Source organism: Solanum pennellii, chromosome 3 (genome assembly GCF_001406875.1).
Source record: "Solanum pennellii chromosome 3, SPENNV200".
Taxonomy (NCBI): Eukaryota; Viridiplantae; Streptophyta; class Magnoliopsida; order Solanales; family Solanaceae; genus Solanum; species Solanum pennellii.
The window spans coordinates 55,223,202-55,234,361 of NC_028639.1; the positions used below are offsets into that span (position 1 = coordinate 55,223,202).

General features: G+C 32.1%; 1 protein-coding gene across 1 annotated transcript; it reads right to left on the reverse strand.

Annotated features, from left to right (window-relative positions):
- Positions 1-6,248: 6,248 nt before the first annotated feature.
- On the reverse strand, positions 6,249-8,671 carry LOC107015111 (endoglucanase 8-like). The gene is made up of 7 exons (XM_015215284.2): positions 8,435-8,671; positions 7,830-8,237; positions 7,566-7,658; positions 7,325-7,492; positions 7,123-7,231; positions 6,875-7,032; positions 6,249-6,792 (listed from the first exon to the last, which is right to left on the reverse strand). The coding sequence occupies exons 1-7, from the start codon at positions 8,669-8,671 to the stop codon at positions 6,469-6,471; spliced, it is 1,497 nt and encodes a 498-aa protein (XP_015070770.1). The 3' UTR covers positions 6,249-6,468.
- Between the last annotated feature and the right edge of the window lie 2,489 nt (positions 8,672-11,160).

Below are 11,160 nucleotides of genomic sequence, written 5' to 3' on the forward strand. Positions count from 1 at the left end.
ATATATATATATATATGCATGTGTTATATATTAAAATTAATCTTCTTTTAAAAAGTGTGTACTAGTTGATTGCTGTAATATAATAGATAAGATATCTTTTTTTGTGATGAATTTCTTATATAAAATTGTTCCTCCAATTTACTGAATGATACACGGTGCATCAAGAGTACTTTCTTTGAAGATATATTCCTCCCCATGTTTTACTTTATATGATTTAATTACCTCTAATTCATTTCAATTTGAATATTTTAGTGTGACTAGGGGTGTAATTTCAGAAAATAGGAAAAAAAACTTGTGTTATGTGATTGTTAAAATAAAGTCTTATAATATCTTATAATAGAAAACAAATCAGGTAAAATATTGAAATTAAACAATTATCATCATTATATATATAGTATAAATTGTATACTACAAAAATTAGAATTTTCTAACTTAAATATTTTAAATTATTATAATACTCTCAACTAAACACACTTAATTTAGCATATTTTCTACATTTTATATTCATATTTATTTATATATTATATTAAAAGTAGACATCTGTTCACGTTGAAGGATTTTGTTTTTTCAGATAGTTATGATTTTTCTAAAGAGTTGTAACTTCTTTGAGGAGTTGTGACTTTTTCGAAGGGTTTCAACTTTTTCTAAGGGTTGTGACCTTTCCAATGAGTTGTGAGTTGTGATTTTCCGATGAGTTGTGTTGCGACTTTTTCAAAGCGTTATGACTTTTTCGATGAATTGTGATTTTTTCTGAGTTGTGAATTTTTTTATGAGTTGTAATTTTCATAATAAGGACAATAAGCACATATTAGTAAACCATTTATTGGCTATAAATAACAAAATTTAATTTCCTCTTGTTTTAGACTATAAATTTTTTAAGTTTGCTATACTTCTTCTTACAAAAAGGCAAGTGTAATTTATAGTCGTTAAGTTAGTTCTTATTTTAGACTATAAATTTTTTAAGTTTTCTATACTTCTTCTTCTTACAAAAAGACAAGTGTATTTATAATCGTTAAGTGAGTTCAAAATTGAACGAAATTTAAAATACTACTATTCTTAACATACAAAATGGCATGTCATCAAATAAATTTTCATTTGGTAAGAGAATGAACTATCAGAATAACTATAATTTAGGTATACCTAATTACAACATAGATGCTACACACATAATCATTGCTTTATAAACTAATTATACCTATAAATGGTTGCTAATTAAAGAATAAATAAGAAAAATAGAACCTGAATTTATCACTTTCTTTTAAGGAAAATTTTTCAAATTGTCATTATTTTGTTGAAGAGAAGAAAGATTTGAAGGTTGGATAGGAACATGAATATGGAGAGAGAGAATTTTATTTTTTTTAACTTATTGGATAAATATGGACGAGAGATATGAGAAAAATTTGCAGATTTTGATTTTTCTTTAAATAAAAATAATTTGGGAAACATGAACTATGAATATACATGGAAATGTAAATAAATAAATTTTTTAGGAGATAAAATAGGGGTTTAATTAGGATATATTCTTTTTCAAAATAATGACATTTTTGACATTTTAAATGATATTTTTAGTGTCTCTCAGAATCATCCATTGATGAGTGATTTATAGTTAAACGAGAATTATCCTACTTTCACCAAATAAGAATGATTTAAACAACAATGAAATCAGAAAATAAATCTAAAAAAAAAAAGATAACGATGAAAATGCCTTAATTAGAGGAATTTGTTCAACATTTCGATAGAAGATAATAAGAAATTGAAGAGAAGAAGGATTTGAAGGTTGAATAGGAACATGAACAGGAAAATATGGAGAGAGAATTTTTTTTTTAACTTATTGGATAAATATGGAAGAGAGATATGGAAAAAATTTGCAGATTTTGATTTTCTTTGAATAAAATTAATTTGGGAAACATGAACTATGGATATACATAAATTAATTTTTTAGGAGAGAAAATAGGGGTTTAATTAGGATGCATATTCTTTTTCAAAATAATGACATTTTTGACATTTTAACTAATATTTTTTAAGTAGTGAGTTTTTTAGTAATTAAGTTGTTGATTTTGACTAGTTTGCTAATTTTTCCTTCTTTTAATCATTTCTTTGGCGTGTCCCTTTTTGACATATACTATTCAAATCATATATAACTTTATATGCATGTATCAAAAATTATTATGTAAAAAAAATCCTTTTTAAACCAACTAAAAAGAAAAAGGGAAATATTTAAGCTAATAGGAATACTATTTGGAGGATAAAATCAGTGTGTATACCAAAAGTAAAGGAATAATATTAGGAGTGTCAATCCTGAATGAGCTCTGTAGTGGGCGGTGTTTTACATCATATATTTGAGGAACATCATTTTAACAGAATGGTGAGATATATAAGAAACATAAGAAGAATTGTGAAATGTTTAACGACGTAAGAACTGCAAACAGGTTTGGGGCTTACCTCTCTGTAGAATTTTTAACCTAAATAATTTGTTACCTGTCCTAAGGAATAGGGCCACATCTAGGCATGAGTCAATCGCTAACTTGCTTTTTAATATTTAGGCACATGGATAGTCATCTTTCAGTAGGGCCCTTGAGAGTTGCATCAGTGCTTTGCCCCAACAGACTCTGTTTGCATGGGTGGTACTATTAGATCACATGCTACACTGAACTTTTTTGTCGAATAGCATTTCTTAATTATAATCACTGTGCCGTGTGTATCTAGCTAGTAAGCACCATTTTGGGTTTGTTATGAAAATATTTTTCTGAAAAAAACAGTGATTCTTTTAATTATTTTCTTGTGTTTGATACGTAAACAAGATATATATGCACATACACAATGAGCTTGCAAACCAAGGGAAGGTTTAAATGCAGTTGCTTTTTATATCAAGCAGAAAAGAATCAGTCATTATGCTTAGGGAGGGAATAAGGCAGGACAAGCAGAGGCCAGAACCAATATTTAAAATTAACATGTTCAGCAAACCCAGCTTGACAAAGAGCTACTTTTCCTCATGAATAGCCTTTCAAACTGAAAAGCAATGTGGTCTCTGAAAAAAACAAGTCATGATCTTTCTAATTGTGTTAGTGATTCTAGACCTAGTAGTGATTTCTGGCAAACTTGTTAATTGGGATAAAATTTATTTCTTAAATGCTCCTAAAATATCTGCTTACAAGACCAATAGAATTAGAAATTGTACTGGTATTATGGAACAAGTCCTCTTTTCCTTTACTTATCTTGGATGTCTCCTGTATGTTGGTAGAAAAAGACTGCACCTTTTCATCATATGGTTAGTAAAGTGGATTAGAGGCTTCAATAGTTCGCATGACAAGTTAGTATCCTATTATGGCAACATTGTGCTAATTAAGAGTGCTCTTCAATCTCTTCGCATATATACTTTTGTCTTTGGAGAAGACCTAGAATTTTCGTCTCTACTGAGATTTGAACCTGAGACCTCAAGGTTCTCAACGCATTTCATTGAGCACCAGGTCACACATTTGGATGCCTCCTTGGTCAACTTTTGTCAAACATAAATATTGTAAAAATAGATCTCACTTGATAAATAGACAATGGTACTCACAATTCCATGGACGGACGCATATGGTTCAAGTTAGGTAAAAGCAGAGGTTCACATGAATCAGCAAATCAACTCAGTTACTTACAAATCTTTTGCCGGCAATTGGTTTCGTAAGGGTCAACTTGCTCATCTGGTTCCTAACGGGATCACAAGCTCTATCTGCTAAAGAATTCATCCTAAATTAAGCATAGACCATATCCCATTTAGATATTTAACAGACGCTTGGTGGCAAGAAAGAACTATAAACTATGTGCATAAACTAATCCCTCATATTACTCCTATATATTATTATTATATGTTGGAAAAAAACATGTTCTTGGAGATATGGAAGGAAGAAAAAGTTTAGTGTTTTATAAGATGGAACAAGTAATAAGATGACAAGCAGCAACAAGGAAAGTTTTTCCAAATTGCAAGCTAAAAATGTCATGAACAGTTTTCTATGATAAGCTAGCGAGGCTGCAACCTATCCCCAAGATCATCAGAGTGTATTGGCAAAGATCAAAAGCATGGAATTTCAAACTCAACAAGGATGGAAGCTTCAACAATGGCAATAGGAATGCTGGCCTAAGGGGAGCTCTCAGAGATGACCAAGGGGATTTAATCATGGATTAATCCCATGCAACAGTCATAATTTAGCGAAAACTCAAGGAGCCTGGTTTGGAACAAATAATTATGTTCAAGATGGCTTCTCCGATTTCATTGTCAAGTTGGACTCATTGCTGGTGAGTAATATGCTGAGGGAAGGGAAGGCTAACAGCTAAAAGTTGAATAAGATAATAGATGATACTTCAAGCATGCTCGTCCAGATTAATGCTCAGTATGCTCATTGCTATAGGGTGTTGCAGATTGGCAATGAATACTCAACGGGCAACCTCTACTTCTCGGCCCAGCTGCTTCCAACCGGTCCAATGAACCTAGTTTTATGACCAAATATGATAGCCAATTTTTTTGTTAGTTAAGTCTTTACTCCTTTAAAAGGTGTGCTGGGAATAATACTTTTTGCTGATAGCCTTATTTTTTGTAGGATAGTCTCTATTGTTGTATTTGAGGTATTTCTTGCCTCTTGTACCAGTTTGCTCTAGATAAAATGCAATATACTCGCGAAACTGGGATTTTAAAAAAAAAAATAACTTTCTATCTGTTCAGCAGGAACCAAATGGGCTTTTGGTTTTGTATCTGTAGCTTCAATTATAATGTTTAAGGAAGAATATGTTATGTAATGTGTCAATTATGTACACAAATTTGGCAGAATAATATGCTTAAAGTTACCAGAAAAACAGAGCTCAAAGTTAGATGTGAGCGTGAAAATAGATAATTTTATGAAAAAGTTGGTGAAAATAGATAATTAAGTATGTGAATAATGTGCATGCTACTATGCTAGGGGGGGATATATTTTAAAGACTACACACACAATTTATGGTCAAAAGGAAAACAAAGAATATTTTCTGAATAAGAAAATAAAGAGAATATCGCAAAGTAAAATGTAAGCAACAACAACATACCCAGCGTAATCCCACAAGTAGTGTCTGAAAGTAAAATGTAAAGAGTAAAACAATAAAAGCATAAACGGGGCAGAGCGGGGTGAAGGTTGTCCAATTATTTGTGGGTTAAGGCTTGTCCAGTCCCCACACGCCCTGCCCCATCTATATCCCTAATTATGCTCATGTATTACGATGATTGGGATAAAACTGTTAAAGAGATAAAACAGAATGTACATTTTATTCATATTGAACTACTTGCTGCAGAGAATAGAGACGAAACCAACTGCAAGGGAAGAAATGGAAACTCTAATGGGAGGCCCTTCTTTATTGATGAAACAAATCCATTAGCTGCTATAATCAACTGAGTGACTACCTGCAGCACATGACACAAGTTTTGTGGTATGATACATCAATTTGCTCAAATGTTGTTATTCCAAAACATAATGCGTTTAATGCTCAAAAGGAGATAATAAAATAGTTGAGCCTCGGGTTCTTCTTTCTTCCCTTTAGTTTCAATTATCAATATCAATGTTCCAGCAAGAAAGAAAAAACACAATCACGAATGAATTGAACACCAGGAATTGGAAACCCCAGTACCCTATTGGATCCTACACTAAAATGTCAGTGGTGGCACAATTCAAGTTGAGATGATGAATTAGTGGTGTCTTATTGAGAAACTAATTTAACACCATCTCAACACCTTAAAAATAGCCCAAAAATAACCATTTCTGACAAAACTAGCGATGTTAAAGTAATACTACAAAACAAATTCAACGTACAAACCTGAGCGAAGATCAATATGGCGAGACGGAACTTTGCCTTTGCAACTTTTGTGTATCCCACCAGACAATTGGCAGTAATTGAGTACTAGAATCATGCCGTAGGAGAAATCAGAGACATCGGTTCGGGACGGCCTACCTCTTGCTACTGTCCTTTGATTCATATTCTGCCTCCTCTTTCTCAATTTATCAAAGTTAGAAACCCAGCAGCGTATTGCATAGATGCTACTTTTGACACAAATTTTACTATTCTAGATTATTATGGTCAAGTAAGAACAGTGGTACGCAAATTAATTATTCTACAATTTCTTCAGCTTTTGAGATTAAAACATTCGGCAAGATCCAGGGCCAAGTAAGAAGTATATGTAGCCAATTACTTTTAGGTGATGTTTTGTATATTTCAAAAGAGTAGCAAAAACATATAAATGATGCAAATTTTCTTTAATTCCTTGTATAGAAACACACAAGTAATAATACAAGTTTCAAGAGTGAGATAAAATACAAAAAGATTATCAGACACTCTGTGCTTCTAAGTTCTACCCTTTCTTTCTGCCTGAAGTTCCAGTAAGGTACACTTTTGACAAAATGCGAGAAAGGAAATTTCAGTAATCTGTACATATTTGAGTTACTATACGTCCACAAGTATTCAGGACTAGGGATGAGCTTTAAAATAAGCTAAGAGGCCAACAAGAGGTGCGTTTACATATGTAGTTGGTTCTGACTGGGCAGCATTAGGTCTTGAATCAACAAAATAATCTTTGATATCAGGTCCTCCAACCACAGCCCCTATATGCAAGTTGGGATTTCGATTTTCACTGAGGAAATATGGTGTCCCTTCTTTACATCCCATCTTCTCTGGATGTTGATTGATAGACGGCAATGAAGCTCCTCTATGGTGTATTCTTTGAGGAAATTTCGTTCCAAACCCAACCATGTATGACATGTTCATTGGATTTATCCCAAGAATATAATTCACCTGCAGTCATCATAGTTATTAGTTTCTTTCAAATTTGTCACAATTTCGTCATTTTTCTAATATGTAGCACACACTACAATACCTGGCTTCTTGCAAAACGAATGAGCATCTTTTGAGTTACATCAATGTTGCCACAACGAATGACTCTGCTCTTCATGTAGCGCGCATAGGTAAGAAGTAGAAATGACAGAGCTGTTGGATTTTGCATATTACAAATCCCTGATTTGTACATGAGTCCACCTGCAAAAAGAATTGAGGATGAAAACAATTAGTACAATCATTTTTTGCTTTTGAAGTTGAAGATAAGGGGAGGGGGGGAGGGAACTATACCTGGAGTGTATCTGACTGTATTGGTGGGAGATTCAGGCAATACACTGCAGACGAATGTATCAGCGTATGGAAGGAAGGGGTTAGCATTTGAAGGGTTATCGAGAACAAACTGTAGTAATGTCCACAAAAGTGAAAGATGTTAGATTGAATCAAACATATATATGCAGAGTAAACAAGAGTATGCTCTAGCTAGTTAACAAACCTTGGAGATAAGCACATTGATACCAGCATGCTTGGCATCCCATCCGAATTCTGATAAGCTGCTTTCCATGTCTGATTTGAAGTTTATTATGTTTTGTTTGACGTAGATCCAATACATAGGTTTTCTTGTAGCTTTGAGGAGCCACGCAGCAGCCCAAAGCAATTCATCCTGTTCAAATAGGAATATTAAGAACTTGTTGTTTGTCAAAACAGTTTGAATATTATCAAGCCTTCATACTTACTTTGTATCCATTGTAATCACAATAGAATGGGCACACCCAAGATCCTAAGTGATCATTGTAAGATCCCCTGTATTTATCCGCAAATTCAAAAACCTGAAATTCGTGCAAAAACAATAGCATTATTTTCACCTCAACTATTTGGTAGTACCGAAGAGGAACAGTTTAGTTGTCTTATTAATAATACTTCCTCTGTCTCCAAATATTAGTAGTCATGGCAAAGTGAATATATTTAATAAAAATTTATGGCTAGTAGCATATTGCTACCTGAACAGCTCTGTTGACAAGCAATTTGGAATATGCAGGATCAGTACGCTTAAAAACCACGGAGGCAGAAGCTAGAGCAGCAGCAATTTCAGCAGAAACTTCAGAACCAGGAGCTTGTGCAGTAACTGCAAAAGCAGTACGAGGAGTGTCCATATCTTCAGGCCTTTCCCAACAGTTGTGATCGCCCTCCGCATTACCTACTTGTGCATATACCACATTGGGAATGTTTGTTGCCTTTAAGAAATAATCCGTGGACCACCTGATAGCCTCCATGGCATGTTGCAAGTCTGGTCCCATTGAATTTTTAAACTGCTCGACACTCCAAGCCAACATGGTCGTTGTAAAAGCCATTGGAAAGTGGAACTTGACATTGTCACCAGCATCATAGTACCCACCTACCAAATCCACCTGAAAAAAAAAATCCCTCTGAATCAATCAAATGTATATAATGTACCAAAATGTCAAGTGTTCTTAAACATGCCAAGTAAGTTAACGGAATTAAAACTGAATATAGGAAGTGATATTTTCTTTTAAACATATTAAAAAAAAGTAAGATGCTTAGATTGAGATAGAGGGAACTAGTATCATATATTATGTATGCTTACACCCTTGTCAGCTCCATCAAGAAGAGCAGAATCCTTTCTCCAAGTCACGCGCTGGTTAGGGGGTAATTTACCAGACCTTTGTCCCTCGAAGAAGAGAATACTCTTTGTCAAGGCATCAGCATAATTAGGATTAGGAACGTTAATTGCCACAACCGTTGATGTCAAGCAGACAAATACTGCTGCTATTATTTTCAGGACTAGACAATTAAGAGATAATTTTCCGCTACCAATAATCATCTTTAATTTCTCAATATTCGTCTTGGACTAGGTACGATGTTTGTTGTTTCTATTCACCAGAAACTATCATTTTACATTATATACTTGTCCAACAGAACATCTTCCTTCCCTAGTATGCTTTTCCATAAAGAGTGGAAAAGCAAGCCTTGGAAATGCAAGTTCATTCTACAAAAGCAGACTAATGATCTCTGATTGAAGTATTGCAGGGGACGACAATTTCTATTTTAATTTCTGTGGGTATAGACATAACAAGTTAACAACTTTTTAAACTCTAATTCATATATTAATCACTACACCAACATCGGTATTGTAGCGTATCTCAGATGATACGGAAGTATATATGAAGTTACCTTTATGAGCGGAAAGCAACTTATTAGCTCATGAACTAGTGTTGACTACTCTAATTAATTTATTCATCATCCAAATAAAGTACTTAAATTATTCACGAATAGGATTTGATGCATCGCTTGTTATGCTTGTATATTGTGTATATCAGTCTTTTAAGAATTAATATTTCAAAAGGTTACTCAACTTTAAAAATTTATTTAGTAAAATCACTAAACTTTATTTTATATCAGTAAAATTACTCAACTTATATTTTTATATCAATAAAATTACTCAACTAAATTTATATTCATTTATAAATATATAATATTAATTTTTTGATCCACATGCAATTAGACCCATATTCATTCTTAATTCTACCAATTAACCCAATTAAAAACCACACACTTTTTCAGCAATAACTAAAACCAAATTCTAATTTGTCCCCTTTTTCCTCTTCCATATAATTTACACGATATTTTTTTCGCTTCAACACAAATTTCCTCTCTTTTTATAACAAATAAATTCACACACATATTTTATGCAGCTTCTGATTTTACGAAAGATTAGTAAATTTTTCAGTAGTAGAATCCAAAATCTTGAAATATAAATTGATGGTTCTTGATTCATTATTATAGATAACTGTCAATTTGTTCTGGTTACGGGTTATGCAACATGTTCTCGTTATTGTATGTGTCACTTCGAAATGGTTCGTCCAGCTTAATTATGCAAAAAAAATTTGAAATTGGGACTTCTTCCGTAATAACTAAAAATGTACAGGGAGATTGTATGAAGATGAAGAAGTATTGAGTTTTTTTTAGTTGGGTCAATGGATATAATTGTAAATAAATTTGGATCTAATTGCATGTAAATCGGTAAAAGTAATTCTATATACTTAATTAATGATAAATTCAGTTGAGTAATTTTATTGATACACAAACAAAAGTTGAGTGATTTTAGTGAAACAAAAAAAGTTTAATAATTTTTTTTAGATAAATTTCTTAAATTGACTAATCTTTTAATATATTAACTCATTAATCTTTTGATATATTAACTCATCTATTAACGGAATGAAAAACTAAAAGATGAAAATTTCAGATGATTTGACTAGAATATAATATGATTAATTAGAAGGAGAATTTGTTTCAACCGCAAGCATAAAGAGATGTAAAATCCAAATAGCCGCCATAATTTCTTTTCGAGGATAAAATTTGGGTCAAGCAAATAATAATAAAGAGAGAAAATATTTTTATAATAGTAGTAATATTTGATTTCAATATAAGTGTTATAATCTCTATAAATTGTTTATCAAAATTCAAATAGCCGACGTCTTCCTTTTCGAGGATTGCAAGATCCATTCCCAAGAAATTCCGAACAAGTTACATATATTAGCTCTGACTTTAGTTATTGGTTGACTTTTAAGTTTCTTTCTATCTAAGCACCTTTAATTTCATTTCCCCCAAAGCAAAACCATTTGTAAGTTTGCCTTATATGTTTTCATATCACAGCGGAACATGTTTGGCTGATTACGGAATTTAAGAAGGAGAGGAGATTTTTAAAACTTTTGTTTAAAAAAAAATTAGGGGTGGAAAAGGGAAGACAATAAGGAGAGTCAAACTTTAAGCAACAACTTAATAGTTCAAGTAGTTAATCAATTAAACTATTAAGTTTTTTCGTAGATTTTTTAAAATTTGTGATCTAAAATAAACTATTAAATTAGAGTACTTATTTATTACTAAATATTTAAAAATAGTTGAGAACCTAAAGCTGAATTGTCAATAAATACTTTTAAAAAAAGGGAAAAGGGTCTGATATACCCCTCAACTTTGTCATTTGGAGCTGATATACCCTCGTTATAAAAGTGGCTCATATATGCCCTTGCCGTTATACAAACGGCTCACATATACCCCTGCCGTTACAAAATGGCTCACATATACCCTTTATTTAACGGAAGTTAAAAAATTAGTCTTAAATTTATATTTATTACTTCTAATTTTTTTTTAAAAATTATTTAGGGGTATATATGATTTTTCTATCAAAGTTCAAGGTATATTTTAATTTTTTTCATATATAAATTATTTTTTGACTTCTTTCATTATAATTATTTGAATTTCTTATTCTTATTTTGGCTTTTTCTTTCATTCCTTAGTTTAAAGAATAAAAAA